The sequence below is a fragment of the Ranitomeya variabilis genome, chromosome 5, assembly GCF_051348905.1.
Source record: "Ranitomeya variabilis isolate aRanVar5 chromosome 5, aRanVar5.hap1, whole genome shotgun sequence".
NCBI classification, from domain to species: Eukaryota; Metazoa; Chordata; class Amphibia; order Anura; family Dendrobatidae; genus Ranitomeya; species Ranitomeya variabilis.
This window is the reverse complement of record NC_135236.1, coordinates 648,389,344-648,415,278: the sequence shown is the minus strand read 5'-3', so window position 1 is coordinate 648,415,278 and position 25,935 is coordinate 648,389,344. Positions and strand designations below refer to the sequence as shown.

Genomic DNA, 25,935 nt, shown 5'->3' with positions numbered 1-25,935 from the left:
ATTTCAAAGAAACACCTTCATTTCCTTTTTTGCTCTCCCGCTGGGTAACCCTTTTTTAAATCCCTCGATCTAGGAAATTAAAGAGATGGTGGGGGGGATTAATCATGGCTGGTGTTTTGGTTTTTTTCGGCAGTCTTCATCCAGAGTCCGTCAGAGTAAGATGTGGCCTTCATTAATACACCTCTAATGAATTTGGGGCCTTTCAGCTGCCCATGTGCCAGAAATGAAAAGGAGGGGTTTAATAGAAGGAGAAAGGTCTATTTTTGAAAAGTTTAAGAGCTGGCGTAAAAGTTTTTGTTGCGCAAACGTTTTGGACTTTTTAGTGCGTTTTCTGATGTAAAGTGTATGATGATTTTGGACCCTATGACTTGTTGGGGGTGGGAAGAAGGGGTGTTCCCTGAAGACTGGAGAGGAGACACCATTTTACCAGTTCAGCATCTTTTTATGGTCTTTTCTTCAGTGGCAGATAGGTCTTGTGAGAGGCAGGTCAACCCTTGACAGAAACAGAATGGACTTCATAAAAAAAGAAATCCACACATTCATAAGCCTGTGATGACGCAGATTCTGTCTGCCTTAAGCCTGTGGCAAATAACAAACGTCCCTGCACGCGGCTTTCAACAGTTGTTGATAGAATCTTGAAAAAATAGTCTTTAGAATTCAGATTTAAAGGGGTTATTTACAGCCCAGGACCGGCACCACCCTTGTCTGTGGACTTTGTCTAATTTTGCAGCTTATCCCAATTGAAGTGACGGGGATTGAACCGCACTACCAAACACAGCCTGTGAACAAAGGTGGTGCTGTTTCTGGAAACCAAATAAATCCTTCTTTTTTTTTTTTTGCTTTTAAAGGGAACCTGTCATGATGTTTGAACTGCAGATATGATCTAGAGCAAGAGTAACTGAGCAAATAAATATATAGTTTTCTTATCTAAGATTGTGAAGAAGTTGTATTTTACTCATGCATACAGTGGTGGCTGTCAGTCACTTACTAGGACCGCCCACTGGACTCCTAAGCATATAGTAGGGATTTAAATTAATACAATAAAAGTTATACTGATATTTTTTTTTCCCCCACAGTCTGTTTAGCTCTCTCTGCTCTATAACCTGCTGGTAGATGTACAAATTTGACAGATTCCCTTTAATTGTCCGATGATACATGTACTTTTGATTATGGACCCATATGGGGTTGTATGTGAGCAATGTATTAAACTGTTAACTTAATGGCTGTACAGTACAGTGTTGGGAGATATAACCACGCATGTAATTGCCTGTAAAAGCCTATGTTATATATATATATTTTAATAATATAAGCCTAGTGTCACTTTCCGTGTATATTAATAAAGTTTTTTTTCAAGTGACTTTTACCAAGTGTGACTTTTTACTATTCTGAATGCACCACAACTTTAGCAGAAAATATTGTATTGAGTTTTTAGACCTATTTATTATGTGCAGCTCATTTGACAAAGGGGTGTTGCTTAAAGAGATGAATGACCCCCGCCTAAAATGTGATTATATGCAGAAAATTACACAAATTTATAAGCAAAAGTGGTGTGAAGTAAGTGAACCCTAAAGAGGTGTAAACTTACGTTCCATTAGAAGCCACAGTGATAAATTTGGTTCATTTTTGGACAGTAGCCTTGTCTTAAAGGGAGTCTGTCAGCAGCATGATGTAGGAGCTGGGAGCCTGATTCCAGCGATGTCTCTTAGTTTACTGGGTGCAGCAGTTCTGATAGAATCACAGTTTTCTCTGCTGCAGATCTAGCAGAGCTTGAATGCTGAGCTGTGTGTAACCCTGCCCACACCACTGATTAGCAGCTTTCTGTCAATATACACAGTGCTGGGGGTGGGGTTGGACCAGGAAGCACAAGACACCTAGTCCTGTAGTGATAATCTCCGACTAATAAAACACTGATTGCATTGAAACTTCAAAGCACAGACTAGTAAGTGATACATCACTGGAATCTGGATCTTTGTCCCTACATCATGGTGCTCTCAGATTACATAGCAAAAACCTGCTGCCAGATTCCCTTTAAATTTGCACCACATTATTTTCCGCCAAGTAGGACCGCAAAACGTTGTGTACGAATAGACAATGTTTATTGAGTACCTGCACAAATAAAGCTTCACCATTGAGCTCAAGCAGAAGACCTCAGGTTCCCCCAGAGAGTCCATCCCAGACGGGTAGAGTTGCCGGAATGCACTGAACAGCAGTCTACCAAAAACTCTGGTTTCTAGATAGGTCCCACACACTTGTGCTTTCTGACCTATCCTTCATACTGATGGCATCTCCAAAATCCCTTCCGTCTCCTGCCAACTGCTCAAAGATCTGGCACAAAAGAGCACAAATATATATCTATGTATACACAAGCTCCAGAATATTAAGCACGAAGGTGTCTACTTCTCCTCCCTTTCCATCCTCATAATCCTTTGAAGGTCTGACTGGGAATTCATGTAAGTGATCAAATCTCTCCTGACGTGGTTCACTGTCGTTCGGGGATGCCATCTTTTCACGGGACGTCCGTCGGGCCCGACGAGGAATTTCTCAAAGTTCCACTTGATATCATTGATTTTCAGATCATCCCAAAAGAGACGATTTATTGGTTGACCTAAGTCCTTGCCAACAGGGGGACAGGAGTTCTGAGAAGAACACATGAGGAGCATGTTATTATATTTTATATAGATAAGTTCTTGGGTTATACTCTCAAACACACACACTAAATCCTCAATCAGACGGACCATGGTGCATGGAAAGGATGCAGGTCTCCTGATCAAAGCTTGGTAGCCTCATCGGAATACATAGGGCTATCAAGTTCAGGTCAGGAGTCCCGCAGCCAAGTCCTTGAATCATGGTCCATACATGGACATCTGAATGAGAAGTTTGGCTCACATGGAAGTTTTTTTTTTTTTTTAAGCCGACATTCCACAAAAATGGCTTCAAAAACTGTTGGACAAGTAATCCAATTAATTTCCATTTTGTTGTTCGTGTATGGTTATGTGCACAATCCTTTTTTTTTTTTTTTTTTTTTACCCCTTTTTAGGTGGATCGAAAATCCCAGCTGAAAAAGCTTTCAAAAACTGCTCAAAAGAATGAAAATATGCATTTAAAACCCGAATTGCTGTTCATATCTTCATCCTTTTGATAATTTTTTAACAGGTTCAGATTTCCATAAATGCCAAGCGGTTAAAAAAAAAAAAAAAAAAAGACGTCCATTCTTCACAGGTTTTCCGTCATATTTTTTATTGAAAGTTAAAGGTAAGGCTTGAAAGATGTTGGGGTGTCTTAAACATTTGCTAGTGGTTTCTTCAGTGTTGAATGGAGTTTTCTTTAAAAAAAGGCCAAAGGACGCCGGAAAAATGCTTGATCAAAATGTTAAAAAAGTGCTCGGAAAATGAAAAATAAAGCTTAAAAAAATAATCAAAATTGGTTTCCACTTGAATACCTTGTTTGGTTCAACCACCTGAAGAAGATATTGTGTGCAAATGCCTTTTTTTTTTTTTTTTTTGAAACCTGAAGAGGTTTGAAAAGACCTTGTAGGAAAAAAAGAAAGTACATGTCACTTCGTTGAAGAGGTTATTGAAGGAAACCTCTCCAAACGTGGCACTGTCCAATTAAAATGCCGCAAAGAACACTTCAGAAATAAACACTTCTTCAAAAATAAGAGTTTCCGGAAGAGTTTTCAGCTTGAAAAATTAGTGGATTTTGAACGCCTCCAAAAATTCTAAGTGCGCGCACACTTACTAGGGATTATTTCATGAGAAGCCTCCTAGGACTCAATTAATTGTGTACTTCAGGTTCATACCAGGCCATATGGGGCACAGTCATGGTTGGTCCCATCTCTTTAGCTATTGTGTGGGGAGAACTCTCTTAATAATTGTTGGGGAATAGTCATGAGCGAATGTGCTTGGATAATGTGTTATCCCAGAATGCGCGGGTGTGAGCAAAGTATTTTGAGCGTGCTCGAATAATATGTTTGAATCCCCGCGGCTGCATGATTCTAACAGCTGCGAATTATGTAGGCTCGGGTACTCGAACATCTTATTCGAACATGCCCAAAATACTCTGCTCACACCCAAGCATTCTGGGATAACACCTTATTCGAGCACATTCGATCATCACTAGTGGGGAAGCATGAGACCCATACCAAGCCCTTTTGTCCAATGTGGCAAAAACCAGAGGTGCCCATATTCAGTTGTCAACTGCTAGTCGTCCATACTGTTCAGATGAGCGTGCATGGTTTTGTTAATGGGGAAATAAAACGTTTAAAATCAACATTCCCAATGCTTTTCCCTGACTTTCTTTTGTCCGGGAAGAATGAAAAGGTCCATACATGCAAAATAGCAGGTTCATCCAAGATATTAATGTTTGGCCAACTGACCCCAGCATGTCCCCCTCATCAAGACTGGCGTGGTTATTTCTGGTCTTCATGAATCGGGGTCTATGTCTTTGAAGGTGGCTCTAGTTGTAAGGTGACTGATAATCGTTAACCGGCCAACAACTATCATGGCCAACTCAAATCTACACACACGTATCAGTTGAGGATTTCAATATGGAAGCTCGAAAAGTAATTCGACACCTCAACATTGGTAATATGCGTTTAGAACCTGGAAAGTTGTAAATACCTTCAAAAAGGTATATACTTTCTGCTCTTTCTTCCCATTAACATCTCCTTTTTCAAACATCTGGAAATTTGGAGTGAAGCCATTACCAGGACGGACATATCTGCAGGAAACAAAGAAGATCGGCGTGCATATTAGATTATGAAAAATTACAATGTCAAAGCTTGACAGGAGAGTTATAACTCAACGGTTGGACAGGCGCTGGTTGAAGACCAATGCCTAAAGCTGCATTCACATGTCCATGTTTCAGATGTTTCATGGTCCGTGATTTCCAGACTGGCCTCAGGTCTGACTGTTGAGCTTGGGTTTGGAAACCTGCGGACATGTGAATATAGCCTAATCCTTATACTTTTCATGTTACAAACTTCTAGTATGGCTTCTGTACCACCAGCTGAATGGTTTAGTACTTACTTCAATCCTAGAGGAATTTCTTCATTACTTCCAGGTTCTTGTAGACCAAATTGGTTGCAAGGAAACCCCAAGATGACCAACCCGTTGGGTTCTAGTTCTTCTTGTAGTGCATTCAGTTCTGAAAACGACAGCAAGTATAAAAGACATTGGTGTCTATGGGGTCCTAATTTGCATATTGAATTTCCTAAAGGAGAATTACAAGGCCTATAAGTCTCTTTACACTGGCATGTCAAGCATGTCACTCTCCACAAGGAGAGACCTTATCCCTTAGACCCCAATCCGAGGCCTCTCATATAGCTAAATCAGATCTCTTGCTTAGCACTGAGGAGGGGAAAACACCCCGAAACACATGTCTGCAAATAGAGATTCTGGTTTGGCTAGGTTAGTTAAACGGTTGATGTTGACTGTTAGGATTGCTACTTCCAATAGGTGGTGCTAGAGTTCAAGTCCTCTTCCTCTCTTAATAGACAATAAATGCATAAAGACATTATTTCTTATTTAATACATCTGTCCTTATCCAGGCTATACAATGTCAACAAGAATTCCACTGGGAAAGAAGAAGCAGAACAATTTTACTTTTGACTTTCACAATTGATTTAACCATATAATGCATTGGAAAATGGGAAACAAAATTAAAAGTGCGGTGAAATGGAAAAAAAAAGTACAATTCCACAATTGTGTTTTGGGTTTTTTATTTACCATGTTCACTGTATGATAAAAATGACCTGGGAATATGCTTTTCCAGGTGAGTACGAGTATGCCGATACCAAACTTGTATAGTTTATTTTCAATTTAAGTGGTGAAACAAAAAATTCTAAAATTTGTATGAAACAAAGTTTTTGAGTTTTTTGCCATTTTCCAGGACATACAGCATCTCCACTTTTCAGGATCTGAGGCTAGATGAGGGCTTATATTTTGCACCCTGAGATAGATACAATGTTTTGATCGCCTCTTATTGAATTTTATTGCAATGTTGGGGCGGCGAAAAAAAACATAATTTTGCTGTTTTTATTTTTTTTTTTCTCTACAAAAAAGGGAAAAATAAGAATACAAAGCACTGTGATCACCAAAATAAAAATAAAAATACTATTGAATTATAAGAACAAATCTAGACACAATAAAAACATAAAAAAAGGCTATACAAAGAACCTAGGTGTGTCTGTAAGGCCTGTTTCACACGTCAGTGGCTCCGGTACGTGTGGTGACAGTTTCCTCACGTACCGGAGACACTGACACACGTAGACACATTAAAATCAATGTGTCTCTGCACATGTCAGTGATTTTTCGCGGACCGTGTGTCCGTGTGCAAAACACAGACATGTCTACGTTTCTCCGGCAGCATGGTCCGCAAAGGGTCCCGCACACATGCACACGGAGAACAGTGTGCACTCTCCTCTGTGTGCACGTACCGCCGCAGGAGAAACAGCGCTAGAGTTAAGCGCTGTCCCCTGCTTTTGGTGCTGAAGCCGGCATTCATTCCTTCTCCCCAGCAGCGGTCACTGGAGAGAATGAATGAAAAATCAAGGTTTTTTTTTATTTTTTTGTGTTTAAAATAAAGTTCGTGGTCACCTCCCGCCTCCCACCCCCTGTGCGCCCGCCCGCTTGCATTAAAATACTCACCCAGCTCCCGCGATGCCTCCTCTCAGCGCCGGCAGCTTGTCCTGTGTGAGCCGTCACGTGGAACCGCTCATTACATAGGGGTGGAGCTGCATATTCATCACTGTAATGAGTGGTACCACGTGACCGCTCACACAAGACAAGCTGCCGGCGCTGAGAGGAGGCATCGCGGGAGCTGGGTGAGTATTTTAATGCCTGCGGGCGGGCGCACAGGGGGTGGGAGGCGGGAGGTGACCACGAACTTTATTTTAAACACACTCACAAAAAAAAACCTTGATTTTTCATTCCTTCTCTCCAGCGAACGCTGCTAGGGAGAAGGAATGAATGCTGGATTCAGCACCCAAAGCAGGGGACAGCGCTTAACTCTAGCGCTGTCTCCTGCACGGTCCGTGTGGTCCTCAGTCGGCACACGGCTGCCGCACGTGTGCCACACTCATGTGCCACGTGAGCACACGGACACGGATAACTCCGGTACCGATTTTTCCGGTACCGGAATTATCTGGACATGTGAGACTGGCCTCATAAGGCTAAGGCTGCCGTCACACTATCAGTATTTGGTCAGTATTTCACCTTAGTATTTGTAAGTCAAAACCAGGAGTGGGTGATAAATGCAGAAAAGGTGCATATGTTTCTGTTATACTTTTCCTCTGATTGTTCCACTCCTGGTTTTGGCTTACAAATACTGATGTAAAATACTGACCAAATACTGCTAGTGTGACGGCAGCCTTACACCTTTCCACACAAAAGGTGACCGTTAACTAACAAGGAACCCCTTATGCAAAATATGTCAACGTATAGAAAAAAAATATTTTTTCTCTCGTTACGCTGTTTACCAATCGGATTAATTTTTTAAAAATTTTGATAGATCTGACATTTCTGAATGCAGCGATACCAAAGATGTATTTTTTTTAATTGTTTTATTTTCAATGGGGCAAATGGGGAACAATTTGAAGTTTCGTGGGTTTTTTTTGTTATTTTTACATTTTTAACTTTTTTACTTTATTTAATAGTCCTCTTAGGGTGTGTTTCCACGGTCAGGAAACGCTGTGTGTATGATGCTGTGTAGAAACACGCAGCGTCCAGATGTTACAGCATAGTGGAGGGGATTTCATGAAATCCCGTCTCCACTATGCGTTAAAACACGCAGGCGGCAGACCCGCGGAAACAGGCATGCGGCGCGTCTTTTCAGAGCGCAGCATGTCTGTTTAGAATGTGGCGACGCTCCTTCGCCGCGCCTTAAATTTACCATAGACTATCATTAGATGCGGAAGATAGGAGGCCCCAGACTGAACCGCGACGCCCATCGGATCGGACCACCCACCCAGGTGAGTATAATCTAACCTCTTTTTCTCATCTTTCAGGATACATCGGGGGCTTATCTACAGCATTACAGAATGCTGTAGATAAGCCCCTGATGCTGGTGGCAGGGCTGCCACTAGAAATTTCGGGGCCCCATACTGGCAAAATTTTCGGGGCCCCCTTGAGACTCCGCCCAGGCTCCACCCCAGCCCCGCCTCCACGCTCCACCCCTCAAACTGTCCACAGTCCCACCGCTCTCTCTTGGAAAATCTCCACTTCTCACCTATCACACATTGACAGTTCCCATCACCAGATCACACATAAAGCCGGCAGCTTTTGTTTTGGCCAATAGATTTTTTTAAGCCACCAAAATGACAAGGTAGACACTTTTGGCCGGGCCCTACTCTACTGTAACCTATTAAATATTTGTTAAAATATGCAATACAATTTAGGTATATTTTTATTTTTCAATTTTTAAAATGACCTATAATACCACATACAAGGAACAAATACCACAGCACCATGACCAGACACCATATTATCACCACAGTGACCTATAATACTATCTACAAGGCACAAATACCGCCACACCATGACCAGATGACATATTACCACCACAGTGATCGAATAATATCAAATACAAGGAACAAATACCACAACATCATGACCAGACCACATATTACCAACACATAGTGACTGAATACTACAATACTGATCAATAATAAAAAAAAACACAATACTATCACCATAAGTGCCATTATACACAGGAGATCTGTACTTAGTATGCAGTGTCTGTGTAGAGGTAATACAGTGATCACCGGTGACATTATGCACAGGAGCTCTGTATATAGTGTATAGGTAATACAGTGATCACTGGTGATATTATACACAGGACCTCTGTATATAGTATAGTGTATAGTGTCAATGTATAGGTAACACACTGACTTACCAGTGACGTCTCTAGGTGAAGTCCTTCATCTTTCATCCCGCACAGACCGCCATCACTTCATGCAGCCAGGACTCATTTCTGCAGGAAATAACAGTTATCTCGAGCTCCGCTTGTAGAACACATTACTTAATTTTCCCAACTTCTACATTACACCACATGAAGAAGGCGACATAGTGTCAATCTACACAGTAATAGGACCGCCCCTCCATTTAAAACAGTATACTCAAAAAATAAAATAAATACATCACTGCAGTAATAATATCCCTTAATTAGCCCCTATGGTAATAATATTCGCCATCCTAGCCCCCGTGTGTCTCATTACTGGGGTCATCCATATGTTCTCCCATCCTGCCCTAATGAGTATCCATCCTGCCCCATATGATCTCCCCATCCTGCCCCATCTGTCTCCATCGTATTCATCCTGCCCCATGATCCTGCACCATCTGTCTCCAATCCTGCCTCCAGTGTCTCCAATCATGCCCGTATCACCATTCTGCCCCGTCTCCAATCAGGCCCCCATTTCTCAATTCTGCCCCATCTGTTTCCATTCCTGCCCCAGTGTCTCCAGTCATGCCCCAGTGTCTCCAGTCATGCCCCAGTGTCTCCAGTCATGCCCCAGTGTCTGTCATCCTGCCCCGTGTCTCCAATCATGCCCTGTTTCTCCTTTCTGCCCCCCCTGTGTCCAGCTTTCTGCCCCTGTGTCCAGCTTTCTGCCCCAGTGTCCAGCTTTCTGCCCCTGTGTCCAGCTTTCTGCCCCTGTGTCCAGCTTTCTGCCCGTGTCCAGCTTTCTGCCCCCCTGTGCCCAGCTTTCTGCCCCCCTGTGCCCAGCTTTCTGCCCCCCTGTGCCCAGCTTTCTGCCCCCCTGTGCCCAGCTTTCTGCCCCCTGTGCCCTGCTTTCTGCCCCCCTGTGTCCAGCTTTCTGCCCCCCCTGTGCCCAGCTTTCTGCCCGTGTGCAGCTTTCTGCCCCTGTGTGCATCTTTCTGCCCCTGTGTGCATCTTTCTGCCCCAATGTCCAGCGTTCTGCCCGTGTCCAGCGTTCTGCCCGTGTCCAGTGCTCTGCCCGTGTCCAGCGCTCTGCCCGTGTCCAGCGCTCTGCCCCCCTGTGTGCAGCGCTCTGCCCCCTCCTGTGTCCAGCGTTCTGCCCCCTCCTGTGGCCAGCGCTCTGCCCCCCCTGTGTCCAGCGTTCTGCCCCCTCCTGTGGCCAGCGCTCTGCCCCCCCTGTGTCCAGCGTTCTGCCCCCTCCTGTTTCCAGCGTTCTGCCCCCTCCTGTGTCCAGCGCTCTGCCCCCTCCTGTGTCCAGCGTTCTGCCCCCTCCTGTGTCCAGCGCTCTGCCCCCTCCTGTGTCCAGCGCTCTGCCCCCCCTGTGTCCAGCGCTCTGCCCCCCGTGTCCAGCGTTCTGCCCCCTCCTGTGTCCAGCGCTCTGCCCCCTCCTGTGTCCAGCGCTCTGCCCCCTCCTGTGTCCAGCGCTCTGCCCTGGGTCCCCCCCCCCCCCCCCCGGATCGCCGCTCTCAATTAAAAAAAAAAAAATGTTCTACTTACCTCCCGTCCCGCGCTCCTGCTCTCTGCACGCAGCTGCAGCGTGCACTCGCCGGCGACTGACAATGAAGTCAGACGCCGGCGACATGCACGCTGCGGCTGACGTCAGCTGCCAGCCTCAGATTGGCTGGCGGCTGTTAACTATTGACGTGCGGGCTCGGGCCCGCACTTCAATAGCGCTGCAGCGCCGGCCGCAGCTAAGGGCCCGGTTCAGCCTGCGGCTGCCGGTAGGGGCCCGATGGGCAGATGAGATGGGGCCCGATGCGGGCCCCTCTGCCCACCGGGCCCCATACGCCAGTCACGGCTGTAATGCCCTGATGGCGGCCCTGGCTGGTGGGCTTAGCTCACCTTCGATTTTGGGGGTGACAGGTTCCCTTTAAGGCCGGGATCACACATGCGAGAAACTCGGACGAGCCTCACATCTTTATACCCGGCATTGCCGCCGGCACTCAGGAGCGGAGCATGCGGCTGCACAGAAATATATGCAACAGCACGCTCCGCTCCTGAGTGCCGTCGGCAGTGCCGGGTATTGAGGCGAGACTCGTCCGAGTTTCTCGCATGTGTGATCCCGGCCTAACTCTTTATTACCATTTTATTATATTTATTACTAAACAATGGGCTTGGTATTATCTATCGTATCTATCTATTTATCTATCTATTATCCATCATCTATCTATTATCTATCATCTATCTATGTCTCTATTATCTATCGTATCTATTATCTATCTATCGATATATATCTATCTAGCTTTCGATAGATGAATATTTATAGATAGATAATAGATACGATAGATAATAGAGAGATACACTGTGTTCCAAATTATTATGCAAGTAATATTTCCTCATATTTTCTCTAAATTACCTATCTGAATTGCAGTCATTGTTACTTTCCAGTCATCTACTATTCTAGTATAATTGTAATGTTTTGGTAAAAACTGCCTATGAAAACAGTATCTTTAAAAAAAAAATAAACACTCAAAATGCATGTTCCAAATTATTACGCACAGCAGAGTTTTCAACCTTCTTTTTTATTTTGAACAAAAAAATGGTCGATTGTGAAGTTATAAGCATTATCAGCTTATTACAAAATGAAATCAAACAGTTTTCAAGTGAAAACTTTATTCTAGATGATGTTACATTTGCACGTAGGACCCCTTGTTGGAAAGAAGCTTCTGAACTCTCTCGTCCATTGAATTTGTCAGTTTTTGGATGGTTTCTGCTTCAGTTGTTTTGCATGTGGACAGAATACCCTCCCAGAGCTGTTGCTTAGATGTGAACTGCCTCCCGCCATCATAGACACTCCTTTTGATGATGCTCCAGAGGTTCTCAATGGGGTTGAGGTCAGGGGAAGATGGTGGCCACACCATAAGTTTGTCCTCTTTTATGCCCATAGCAGCCAGAGATGCAGATGTGTTTTTTGCAGCAGGAGACGGTGCATTATGCATGAAAATGATCTTGCTGCGGAAAGCACGGTTCTTCCTCTTGAACCATGGCAGGAAGTGTTTTTAGAAACTCCACATAGATTATGGAGTTCATCTTTACCCCTTCAGGGATCATAAAGGGGCCGACAATCTCTCTCCCCATGATTCCAGCCCAAAACATTACTCCACCTCCTCCTTGTTGGCGCCTTAGCCGTGTTTTCATGGGGTGTCCATCCTCCACTCCATCCATCTGGACCATCGAGCGTTGCACGGCACTCATCGGTGAACAAAACAGTTTGGAAGTCAGGCTTCATGTATCGTTTGGCCCACTGGAGCCATTTCTGCTTGTGTGCAGTGGATAGAGGTGGTCAACAGGATGGCTTACGCACCTCTGAAGGACCTTGCATCTTGTTGTTCTGAGGACGTTGGAGGCACCAGGAGCTTCAAAAACTTGTCTGCTGCTATGACAAGGCATTTTTGCAGCTGCTCTTTTAACCTTACGCAATTGCCTGTTGGAAAGAGTCCTCAATTTTTCCTTATCAGCACGCACACGTGTGTGCTGGGAATCAGCTACATACTTCTTGATTGTGCAATGATCACGATGAAGTGTCTTGGCAATGTTGATTGTAGTCATGCCTTGACCTAAATACTCCACAATTTGTTGTTTCTCAGCAGCCGACACATCCTTTTTCTTTCCCATTTTGGCAAAAAATGTAGGCTGCTTAATAATGTGGAACAGCCTTCTTAAGTAGTCTTGCCTTTATTTGGACACACCTGCCAAACTAATGTGCACAGGTATCTGCAATTGCTTTCAGTGATATAAAGAGCCCTGACACACATCTCCATCAATGAGTTTAAATGACAAACAAAAAAATTCTAACCTTATCACTCCTAAACTCTTTGTGCATAATAATTTGGAACACAGTGTAGATACGATAGATATGATAGATAAGATAGATCTATCTATTATTAATCTATTATCTATCTATCATCTATCTGTCTCTGTGTGTAAACATTATTCTTCAATGGAGTGTGTAAATGAAGAGGATGGACAAGAAATGACATCACAATTCTTTTTTTTGGTATATCTTTATTTAGCTTACAAAAACACACACAAATCCGCATGAAAAAACGCATGAAAAAAGCATAAAAAACGCAGGTGACCTGCCAGTGACCTCAGGTGCAGATTTGGTGCAGATTTTACCTGCGTCAAATCCTGAGCAAATCCTGATGCAATCCTGACCGTGGAAACATACCCTAAGGGCATGTTTCCACGTGCAGGAAACGCTGCGTGTTTGACGTTGCGCAGAGCTGCAGCGTCAAACCCGCAGCGTCCAGATGTTACAGCATAGTGGAGGGGATTTTAACAAATCCCATCTCCACTATGCGTGGTAACACGCACCCGGCGGCCCTGCGATTCCGGACATGTGGCGCGTCTTTTTAGATCGCAGCATGTCCGTGTACCTTGCGGCGACGCCACAAGGTATATCACAGGGCCCTATGTGTGGGGTGCGATGATGCCGGATGTGTGCAATGAACACATCCGGCATCATCGCGTCACAGAAGGGGGCGGGGCTTAGGGCGGAGCGGGTTTGCAGCTCCGTCCATACCGCCGGCCATCCTGAACGTGGACACATACCCTTAGGGGACTTGAGGCTTCGATTATTCGATCTCCTGTGCTAGATATAGCAGGGCTTCTGAACACAGAAGAAAAACCTGGTTGGATGCAAAACAGAGATTTCACATATTGCGCTCCAGAAGAATAAAATGTGAATATCTCTGCAATGGAGGGACACAGCGTGAAATGGAAAAAATTGACAAAATCAGGAGAGCTCCGCGATTTTTATAAGGTATTTTCCTATATTTTTTGAACAAATAACATGTCCTCTTTAATTCAGTAGGCTGTCTGTGTAACTCATGAAAAATGTGCAAGGTCCACCAAAAGGAGAGCAGTTCTCAATGGCGAATAATGAAGGTCCTGAATCAGCGGCCACCTCTGCAAACTCAGTGTTCCAGAAAAGGATTGTTACTGATATTAACTCCAACACACAAAGGACTGCACTGCACCCGCACATCAGCTACAGAGAACCTACTGACACAACACTGCCCAATATTAGCTTGTTAGACACTTTTATTCTTCACACTGAACGCTAATTGCACGGACAACACAACCGATCACAGTGAGAAAAAAGGATCGTGATGGAAAATCGTTTAAAGGGAATGTCTACATTGGACAGTTCCTATTTCTAACAGATCTGCTTCAAATACTCCTTGATGTGGATTTTGTTCTAAATTTTGAAGCAGATTGGTTTCAAAATGCACAAAAAAATCAGGGTGAACATACCCTAAAGAACCCGGGCCAGTTTCATCTTCTATATTCTTAAAGGGAATCTGTCAGCAGTTTTTTTTTGCTATGGAATCTGAAAGCAGCATGATGTAGAGGCAGAGATCCTGATTCCAGCGATGTGTCACTTACTAGGCTGCTTGGTGCAGTTTTGATAAAATCCCTGTTTTCTCTGCTGTAGATGTAGCAGCGCTATGAATACTGAGCTGTGTATAACCCCGCCCACAAACACTTATTGGCAGCTTCCAGTGTACACTGTCAGTAAGCGGCCAATCAGTGGTGGGGGAGGGGTTATACAGATTAGCCTGACTGGGCAGCATGTGAGACCTAGTCGTGCAGTGATAATCTCCTGCTGATAAAACACTGATTATAATGAAACTACAGCAAGTGATATATCCTTGGAATCAGGCTCTCTTCCCTGACATTATGCTGCTCTCAGATTAATTAGCAAAAGCCTGCTGACAGATTCGCTTTAAGATACTAACATCAAGATGGCTAATGATCAATATCAGCCACAGATCAGAAAACCAGATAAAGCATTACGTAACGATTATTAAGAATATCCCACATAAACAAGTCTAACATTCGGCTTTTCTCACAACATACCCAGGTACTGCATGGTGAGCCCTCAGTACGTGGCCACGTTCACGAACAGGAGCGTCTTCCCCTTGTACTGTTTAAAGGGGATGAGCTGACTCCCTTCTAGAGTGAGGGCCGCGTAGTCGTAGACCGTTCCAGTGACAGAATCGTAGCAGTTAACCTAAGACAAAAAGAGATCAAAGGCATTAACAATCTCAAAACTGTATCCTGATAGTTTGCTGCAATGTGTCAGTGCAGGGAATATGTTTCATCCTAGAGATAAGGTTGATCTATAAGGGTGCGCTTACATACAATTATTTGATGTAAATTTTTGTGGCTGAAAAATTTACATGAAAAATGTGTGGGTTTTTTTTGGCGGGGGGGGGGGGGGCATGCACGTTATTTATATATGGTGCTATCTTTTTTTTTTTTTTACCAATATGTTCATTAATTTTTCATTAAGCATAAACGCCTACAAAATTGACATATGTCTTCTCATGTAACCAATGGGGTATGTTGGATTTCTCTGGATGAAAAAAACAATATAAGAAAACCTCTAAAAAATATATTTTTAAAATGTTTTATATACCGTACACAGTTTTTCTGCATAAATCGATTCAACAAGTCACATTTAGAGAGTTTTTTTTTTTTAAAGCAGAAACACTAAAAACAAGACCATGTGAATTTAGAGGCGAATATTCACATTGAAATCAGTGAGAAACTTCTAGGAGTTTTTGAAGGATTTTTCCTATGTGAATTTCGGACTAGAATCCGCTCCAAAAAGCCACATAAATAAAACTGTGTGTGATCATACCCTAAGTCTATATTCCCACTATGGCTATATAATGTGTTTTTGTTGATGTGGAATTTCTGCACCAATTAGTTCCTTTTAGTCACTTGTTTTTTTCCGTTGCATTTTTTATTATGTTTTTGTCTCTTTTTGCCATGTCGTGTTTTAATGCTTTTGTTTTAGGACGCTTACTGTTATTTGGCTTTGCTAAAACTTTATTGATAAAATTATTTGATTATTTTTACCTGAGGATTTTCTACATCTCATTCAAGTGTATAGGTCAGTTTACACTGCGTAAAAGAAAGAAAAAAAGCAAAGTGGGCAGGAGATTTCCACAAATGCCATCCACTTTGCTGGAACTGGAAGATGCTGCGTTGTTTAAGCAGCGCCAAAAACTCATGAAAAAATTAATCATGGGAAACACAGTCTAAGGCCCCGTTCACACATTCAGTATTTGGTCAGTATTTTATATCAGTATTTGTAAGCCAAAAACAGGAGTGGAACAATCAGAGAAGAGGCCATGTGCACACATTGAGTACGGTATTTGGTGAGTTTTTTACCTCAGTATATCAGGAGTGGGTGATAAATACAGAAGTGGTGACGTGTTTCTATGATACTTTTCCTCTGATTGTTCCTCTCCTGGTTTTGGCTTACAAATACTGAGGTAAAAAACGCCCCAAATACTCAACATGTGCACGTGGCCTAATAGAAACACATCACCACTTCTGTATTTTTCACACACTCCTGGTTTTAATTCCAAATTCTGAGGCAAAATACTGACCAAATACTGAGCGTGTGAACATGGCCTTGTGCTTGTGTTCTGGCAATGCAAAACTCTTAGGCCGGCCTCACACTAGCGAGTGTTATGGACGTATGAGCGCATAAACTACGTCCGTAAAATACGCATTACACACGGCCCAATGATTCTCTATGGCCCAGCTCCTATCTGCCGTATATTAGGCATCCGTAATATACTCTGTAAGTTTTGGCTTACAAATACTGATGTAAAATACTGACCAAATACTGCTAGTGTGACGGCAGCCTTAAATTGCAGCGGTTCTGTGCCAAGTACAGGTAGACCAGATAAAAATTACGTGCACTATAAAAAGTACCCCTGGCAAATTTCTTACAGTTTTGCCAAGTGGTTCTCGGCTATGACACTAAATCCACAACGTTCAGCCTTCGGATCTATAAGTGAATGTCACTACTTATTGACAGCAAACAGAGGTATTGAAAGTGGTAAAGAACTGAAATACAAGCTACATTACAAAGCTTTGGGCTTTTAGGTAACCCATCATGGATAATCAAGCATAAGGCCGGCGTCACACTGGCGTTTTTTTTTGGAAAAAAACAGGCTAAGGGTATGTGCACACGTTGCGGATTTCCTGCGGATCCGCAGCGTTTTTTGCGGTGCAGAAACGCTGCAGATCCGCAGTTGATTTACAGTACAATGTAAATCAATGAGAAAAAAAAACGCTGTGCAGATGGTGCGGAAAATTCCATGCGGAAACGCTGCTGATTAAAAGAAGTAGCATGTCACTTCTTTTTTGCGGATCTGCAGCGTTTTTGTACCCATTCCATTATAGAAATCCGCAGCAAAACCGCACCAAAAACGCTGCGGATCCGCACAAAAAACGCGACAAATCTGCAGCTGCGTTGTCTGCCAAGAGATGCAGAATCCGCACCAGAAATTCCTAAGGCTAATCCGCAACGTGTGCACATAGCCTTATAAATGAACACCAAAGAAGAAAGGAAATTGGGTAGGAGACAACTATGCAGGAGCACATAAAATACTTGTTAAAAGTAAATGCACAACTGAGATCAGTGGGTGAGGTTATAAAAGACAGCAATGTTCCAGCCATATTGCTTACGTGATACAATGCACTAATTAATGCACTCAAGACAAAGTCTGAGACAGATCTGACACTAAAATTTTGGAAGAAAAAAAAGCAGACTAATAGATTAACACTAAAGAAAAAAGGAAATTGGGTAGGAGTCCACAGAAGGTCAGAAGGTAACAGGGGAATCCATCTAAAAACAGCACATGGAAGGTCACACAATAAACTAGAGCATAGCGGCAACAAAGAAGGACACTTATAGGGGTTAATTATTCATACAACCCCATCTTAAATATTATACTCAGATACTCACCTCCCACCAGTGCCATTCCAGGGATGTCGGTGCTAGGTCTCCCTGCAGCTAATCATTGGCCACTAATGGGCTTCAGTTCTCACACTTCCTTCAGAGATCTAAGGGTATGTGTCCACGTTCAGAAAACGCTGCGTTTTTGACGCAGCGCTGAGCCGCAGTGTCTAAAACACAGCGTCCAGATGTTACAGCATAGTGGAGGGGATTTAATGAAATCCCGTCTCCACTGTGCAGGAAAAACGCATGCATTTTTCCCGCGAAAACGCACATGCGGTGCGTTTTTTCAGAACGCAGCATGTTGCTACAATGAGCAAAACACGCAGGAACACCGCAGGTGACCTGCCAGTGACTTCAGGTGCATTTTTGGTCAGGATTTTACCTGCATAAAATCCTGACCAAAGCCTGAAGCAAACCTGACCGTGGACACATACCCTAAGGATTGTCCAAAGGAGGTGTGATTGAAGCAGCCCAATAGTCCACTAGTGATAATTTGCTGTTGATAAAAGAGTGATTTTTATCAAAACTTCAGTAAGAAGCCCAGTAAGTGACTCATCACTGGAATCAGGGTCTCTGCCCCTACATCATGCTGCTCTCAGGTACTGTGATGCTGGACTTTTACTATTCATATGAAGCTAGGGTTGCATATTAATGTCTACTGGAAGAGTCTAATCACATGCACACAGTAGCTTTCCATTAGATGAAATGTGAGTTTCGGGCAGATCTAATCCCGACACAATGAAGTCCACGCGTGTCGTTATAATTAGGATATGCTCCAAGGATTTATCATGAATGTGTCTTATCAGGAATTACTGACAAGTGTCTGTTGATGAATGTCACTGCCGGAAGCCGAGATGGGGGAGGTGTAAATGTGAGAATATATTACTACAGTGTGTTCCTGTACATTGTATATAGTGTATACACAGATCTCTTCTCATGTTTCCTACAGTAATTGGCATAAATAAAACAAGGGGGTCTAGGATCACTGTGGGTCCCCCCAATATAGAGTTGGACCTTCCCATCACGCTGGGCTGATGCCCCACTATTAAAGGGAATCTGACAGCAGGTATTACTATGTAATCTGAGAGCATCATTATGAAAGGGCAGAGACCCTGATTCCAGTGATGTATCACTTACTGGATTGCTTGGTGTAGTTTGGATAAAATCCCTGTTTTTTTCTGCTGAGCTGTGTATAACCTCGCCCACGTCACTGATTGGCAGCTTCCTGTGTATACTGTCAGCAAGCTGCCAATCAGTGTTGTGGGTGGAGTTACATGGATTAGCCTGACTGGTCTGCATGTGAGACCTAGTCCTGTAGTGGTAATCTCCTGCTGATAAAACACTGATTGTATAGAACAGGTGACACATCACTGGAATCAGGCTCCCGGCTCCTACATTATGTTGTTCTCAGGTTAAATAGCAAAAACCTGTTGACAGATAGCCTTTAACAGTTCCTATGAAGAGGAAAATCCTGTACAGATTTTATCCATCCACTAACAAGGGACAACCCTGACCTGGTAAGAGGATAGCCGATAAAATAATAAATTCATCTTTAAATATAAGTTTCAGTGCTGATCCTCATCCTACCACAGTGACCTTATAGCAGTTGTGTGGCCTTTGTGGTAGTTACGGCACTGGCCTGAGAAGGAATTGTAGTGCAACAATCTACAAAAATGTATTAGCCAAATAGGAGAACCACAGCAAAAACTGATATGTAGGCAAAACAAATAAACCGGTGACCATTTCTCCCATCCTTGGTGCAGGCACGGCCGGAGTTAAGAGAGTGGAGGATAGGCAAAGGGGGCAATTGCCCAGGGCCCCCATTCACCAATGAGACCCCAGCCAGTACAAAGCAGAAAGTAAGGTCAGTCCTGCACTATTATCAGTGTAGTTTTTGAGTTTAGAAGTAAAAGGACCTTTGGTGACATCTTGGTCATATAACCAAAGGTCCATCAAACAGCAGAAGTATGTAATAACTGACGAGGAGGAGGGAATGTGACGTGCAGGGTATGTGCTGCTGATAACATGATACTGTATGGGGACAGATTCATCTTTTAGTGATTGCTCACCAGCCGGTGTAAAGAGGCCAGTAAACAAGCACCGATTGACTTGAACATTGTCGCGCTCATTTAATGGTCTGAAATCAGTGCAGATAAATGCTTCTTATATGTTTATGTGTGGCGGTGCAGTATGTTAGCATTAGGGGCTCCACTTTATCTAAAATCGGCCCTGGGTGCAGGAACATCATGGCATATGTGGGACCGAAACAAAGGCTGGGCCCTTTAAAACAGCCTGGAAAATCGATGCTGACTGGCAACAGTAAATTCTAAGAAGCGACGGCGTGAAGAATTGAGGCAGCGCGCTATTCAGAAAGCGATAATAATAATGATTATTCCAACACGCGGAAAAAAGCAATTAACTGGAAAAATTGTATTGAGGGATTTGTGAAAAGAAGCAGCCGCCCCCGGCCCTGAGCAGAGGAGACAAGTGCTACAGAGAGCGACCTGCTGATCCTACAGAAAGCTCCAGAGACCGCGGTGCCGAGACAGGTGGCCTGTGGTCAGCGGGTCGGGGCGTCCTGTTTATCCAGATTTAACCAGTTACAGAGGGGCCATGTTTTTCTAGTCTCAGTGTTGATACACAATGTCAAGCACATGCCAAAGATCTGGGGTCAACCATCAGGAGCAAGTAAACAGGCGGCCAATCACCCAATGAACGAGCAAAATGCTCATTCGTCAGTTCAAAAAAAAAAATCATAATCCTCGGCAGCACATGTGCTGCCGAGACAATAACTATAACTATGAGGATAGACCATCGGTGTTAAAGTCCCTGACAATCCCTTTAACAAAAGATGTTGATGTTCCTGGGGCATAAGATCCAGCTCCTGTTCACGTTCCTTACTCCAGCCTTTAACTCCTACATCAAGGGTTTGTTAAAGATCTAAAGCCTACCCGTCACCAGACTTAACAATACAACCTATATACCTTAGTTTCAGGATTTTAGTCCTGATGAGGCCTATGTACTTACTTTGAAAATCCCTTGTCAGAATAGCTGCATAATCCTAATATTAAACTGAGCATTTTTATGCGTTGAGCTCAACCTCTTGTTTTAATATCAGTGGGATAAATCTTAATATACACCTATTCTAAATTGTGTGTTGTTTTTTTTTATAATAAGTACACCAGCCTCATCAGGTTTAATCTTTTAGTAATGTGTCCAGTCTGCATTGTGAAATCTGGTGACAGATCCCCCTTTAATGTCTTTATTGAACGCGTTTTGCATGTTTCAAACCCAAGACGAGGCCCAGGAGCCTTTAATTGAGTGATGTCATCATGTGTGCACCGTGATGTCATCATGTGTACACTGCGATGTCACCCGCATTTCAGCAATGATACTTTACTCATCTAGAAGTGACAGTGACATCATCCAGTCTCTGTCGTTTCCTCAGAGTGGCACTGTCATCAGTTTCCACAAAACACAACTTCTGTCATGCTTATTACATGGCGGACGGAGGGGGTCATCCGAATAGAAGGATCGATAGATCTGTGGAATTCTCCGGTGGTCCCACGTGTGCCATCTCCATGTAGACTGTCTATATGAGACCGATCGGAATAAACCACCTCTGTCACGTTTCGACAGCACCTTTTCTTATGTTCCATCTGGCCGTGCAGATATCATATAGTCCCACTTGGAACCCCCTTTGGCTGCCGCAGACCTCGTCCATCCATATATTACATGGCCAGTCATGTAATAGTCCAATGACCACCAGCAGCCAATTCTTAACCCGACAACACCAGGTCACACGTTGCTCGTGCTACTGGGAGCAGCGTGTGTGGCCTAAGAGTGCTACCGAGGCTGCAGTCTATCCAGACTTGTCTCCCATCAAGCACATGTGGGACGGCATTGGTCGGAAATGGTAAAGGCAGCTGCCAGCAGCGGATTTTGATGATTTGCCCTAGTACATTCAGTGTGGCAGAACATTCCTCAGACGACCGTTAGTAACCTCAAGGCGTGTAAGTGTGGGGATTTTGGCGGAGTATTGTCGCATGCACCATTCTTAAAGGGATGGTTTTTGACTAGAAAAGCCCTTTAAATCTCTATTGATAAAATTAGCATGAAAACCTAAAGTCATCATGCATGTATGCCTTCTTCAGACAGCACCACTTTTCAGGTATAGCAGAGCTGAATGTGCCATGCACCCGATACTTGTGATGTACGATTATGTATGGAAAACCACATACCAGGACAACATTCACAAGGTATGAGGTGGTTGAGTTTGGGTCAGAAGACGACGTCGGTGGATCCAGAAATCGCAAGCAGTACTTGGAGCGTGAATGTCGGATGTGTGAAAGCAATAAAATGAATGAAACTAAGCAACAAACCCAGCTCTGCTACGTCACTACATAGAATAGCCACTCAATAATAACAAAGAGAAGGTGAAATCCTTACCGACTGATCATTGTCCTTTTGTGCCTGGACGAGAGCAGCCAGGATACAGGGCAGAAGCCACGACCATCCAAATGTAGCCCCCATCTTGGGGGAGCAGAGGTGTCTGTCTGTGGTCACAGCTGGCAGTGAGCTCTTCTCTGTGCTCAGGACTAATGACACATTCCAGGGATCACACAGTATAACACTCAAGGCTGAGCTAGTGGCAGCCAATAGGAGGGCAGGAAGAAGGGAAGAGAACCTGTTAACCCTGCGATTGACTGCGATGTCACAGGCAGAAACCTCTACATCTACATGAATGATATTTACAGATGTGCACAAATACCACCATGCACACACACACACACATATATACACATGCACGCACATACACGCAAACAAATATACAGATACACATATATACACACACCTATATATACAAACACACATACAGCACCTTGGGCCCACCAGAGAAAATCATTCTTGGGGTCCACTATGTAGCTACATAGAAATAAATACAAGACCACCAATTGTGCGGTAAAACGCGCTAATATCAGGGTATAATATAAGGTAGTACATGTCTTAATTATGTAGCAGGAGCTGGGGTAGCCCCCTCTTAGAATATAAAGTAGCCCCCTCATAGAATATAATGTAGCTCCCTCATATAGTAAAATGCAGCCCCCTGTTATGACCCCAATGGCGAGGGTCTCAGAGGAACGTGGAAGTCTGTAGAATACAAAAATCCAGCTCATAGGGCAGTGGTAACTGGGTTGACCATATATCTACTCCTAACGCCAACACTAGAAGTAGCCGGGGATCATTCCTACGTTGATTCTAGATGACACGCGCCAGCCGGAGAATCTAGCTACCCCTAGTAGAGGAAAACAAAGACCTTTCTTGCCTCCAGAGAAGGGGACCCCAAAGCTGGATAGAAGCCCCCCACAAATAATGACGGTGAGGTAAGAGGAAATGACAAACACAGAAATGAACCAGGTTTAGCACAGAGAGGCCCGCTTACTGATAGCAGAATAAAGAAAGGTAACTTATATGGTCAACAAAAACCCTATCAAAATCCACACTGGAAATTCAAGAACCCCCGAACCGTCTAACGGTCCGGGGGGAGAACACCAGCTCCCTAGAGCTTCCAGCAAAGGTCAGGATATAGATTTGGAACAAGCTGGACAAAAATACAAAACCAAAACAAATAGCAAAAAGCAAAAGGCAGACTTAGCTGATATAACTGGAACCAGGATCAGTAGACAAGAGCACAGCAGACTAGCTCTGATAACTACGATGCCAGGCATTGAACTGAAGGTCCAAGGAGCTTATATAGCAACACCCCTAACTAACGACCCAGGTGCGGATAAAAGGAATGACAGAAAAACCAGAGTCAAAAAACTAGTAACCACTAGAGGGAGCAAAAAGCAAATTCACAACAGTACCCCCCCCTTAGTGAGGGGTCACCGAACCCTCACCACGACCACCAGGGCGATCAGGATGAGCGGCATGAAAGGCACGAACTAAATCGGCCGCATGAACATCAGAGGCGACCACCCAGGAATTATCCTCCTGACCATAGCCCTTCCACTTGACCAGGTACTGAAGCCTCCGCCTGGAGAGGCGAGAATCCAAGATCTTCTCCACCACGTACTCCAACTCGCCCTCAACCAACACCGGAGCAGGAGGCTCAGCAGAAGGAACTACAGGCACAATGTACCGCCGCAACAAGGACCTATGAAATACATTGTGAATAGCAAACGACACAGGAAGATCCAGACGAAAAGATACAGGATTAAGGATTTCCAATATCTTGTAAGGCCCAATAAAACGAGGTTTAAATTTGGGAGAGGAGACCTTCATAGGAACAAAGCGGGAAGAAAGCCATACCAAATCCCCAACGCGTAGTCGGGGACCCACACCGCGGCGGCGGTTGGCAAAGCGCTGAGCCTTCTCCTGTGACAACTTCAAGTTGTCCACCACATGATTCCAGATCTGCTGCAACCTATCCACCACAGAATCCACCCCAGGACAGTCAGAAGGCTCCACATGACCCGAAGAAAAGCGAGGATGGAAACCAGAGTTGCAGAAAAAAGGCGAAACCAAGGTGGCGGAACTAGCCCGATTATTAAGGGCAAACTCAGCCAACGGCAAGAATGTCACCCAATCGTCCTGATCAGCAGAGACAAAACACCTCAAATAAGCCTCCAAAGTCTGATTGGTTCGCTCCGTCTGTCCATTAGTCTGAGGATGGAAAGCAGACGAAAACGACAAATCAATGCCCATCCTACTACAAAAGGATCGCCAGAACCTGGAAACGAACTGGGATCCTCTGTCTGACACAATATTCTCAGGGATGCCGTGCAAACGAACCACGTTCTGGAAAAACACAGGAACCAGATCGGAAGAGGAAGGCAGCTTAGGCAAAGGAACCAAATGGACCATCTTGGAGAAGCGATCACATATCACCCAGATAACGGACATGCCCTGAGATAGCGGAAGATCAGAAATGAAATCCATGGAGATATGTGTCCAAGGTCTCTTCGGGACAGGCAAGGGCAAGAGCAAACCGCTGGCACGAGAACAGCAAGGCTTAGCTCGAGCACAAGTCCCACAGGACTGCACAAATGACCGCACATCCCTTGACAAGGAAGGCCACCAAAAGGACCTGGCCACCAGATCTCTGGTGCCAAAAATTCCCGGGTGACCTGCCAACACCGAGGAATGAACCTCGGAAATGACTCTGCTGGTCCACTTATCCGGGACAAACAGTCTGTCAGGTGGACAAGACTCAGGCCTATCAGCCTGAAATCTCTGCAACACACGTCGCAGATCCGGAGAAATAGCTGACAAGATAACTCCATCTTTAAGAATACCAACAGGATCAGCGACTCCAGGAGCATCAGGCACAAAGCTCCTAGAAAGAGCATCGGCCTTCACATTCTTTGAGCCTGGTAAATACGAGACAACAAAATCAAAGCGGGAGAAAAACAATGACCAGCGGGCTTGTCTCGGATTAAGGCGTTTAGCAGACTCGAGATACATCAGATTTTTGTGATCAGTCAAGACCACCACACGATGCTTAGCACCCTCGAGCCAATGACGCCACTCCTCAAATGCCCATTTCATGGCCAACAACTCCCGATTGCCCACATCATAATTTCGCTCGGCAGGCGAAAACTTCCTAGAGAAAAAGGCACAAGGTTTCATAACAGAGCAACCAGGGCCTCTCTGCGACAAAACGGCCCCTGCCCCAATCTCCGAAGCATCCACCTCAACCTGAAAGGGAAGTGAGACGTCAGGCTGGCACAAAACAGGCGCCGAAGTAAACCGGCGTTTCAACTCCTGGAAAGCCTCCACGGCAGCAGGAGCCCAGTTAGCTACATCGGAGCCCTTCTTGGTCATATCCGTCAAAGGTTTCACAATGCTAGAAAAATTAGCGATAAAACGACGGTAGAAGTTAGCGAAGCCCAAGAACTTCTGAAGACTCTTAACTGACGAGGGCTGAGTCCAATCAAGAATAGCTCGGACCTTGACTGGGTCCATCTCCACAGCAGAAGGGGAAAAAATGAACCCCAAAAAGGGAACCTTCTGTACACCAAAGAGACACTTTGAGCCCTTGACAAACAAAGAATTTTCACGCAAAATTTTAAAGACCAACCTGACCTGCTCCACATGCGAATCCCAATTATCAGAAAAAACCAAAATATCATCCAGATAAACAATCAAAAATTTATCCAGATACTTCCGGAAAATGTCATGCATAAAGGACTGAAAAACTGAAGGCGCATTGGAGAGCCCAAAAG

General features: G+C 44.2%; 1 protein-coding gene across 2 annotated transcripts in view; it reads right to left on the bottom strand.

The window, feature by feature from the left end:
- Positions 1-2,074: 2,074 nt before the first annotated feature.
- GPX3 (glutathione peroxidase 3) overlaps positions 2,075-25,935 on the bottom strand; it is a 43,853-nt gene continuing 19,992 nt past the window's right edge. Inside the window, exons 1-5 of one of the 2 annotated variants that reach the window (XM_077266351.1) lie at positions 22,157-22,320; positions 14,800-14,953; positions 5,028-5,145; positions 4,620-4,719; positions 2,075-2,636 (exon numbers count right to left, since the gene is read on the bottom strand). In XM_077266351.1, coding sequence (XP_077122466.1) covers positions 2,394-2,636; positions 4,620-4,719; positions 5,028-5,145; positions 14,800-14,953; positions 22,157-22,240 — 699 coding nt within the window. In that variant the 5' untranslated portion in view covers positions 22,241-22,320 and the 3' untranslated portion in view covers positions 2,075-2,393. Of the gene's footprint in view, positions 2,637-4,619; positions 4,720-5,027; positions 5,146-14,799; positions 14,954-22,156; positions 22,321-25,935 lie in introns of those variants that run through there. The other variant, XM_077266352.1, reaches the window with a different exon arrangement.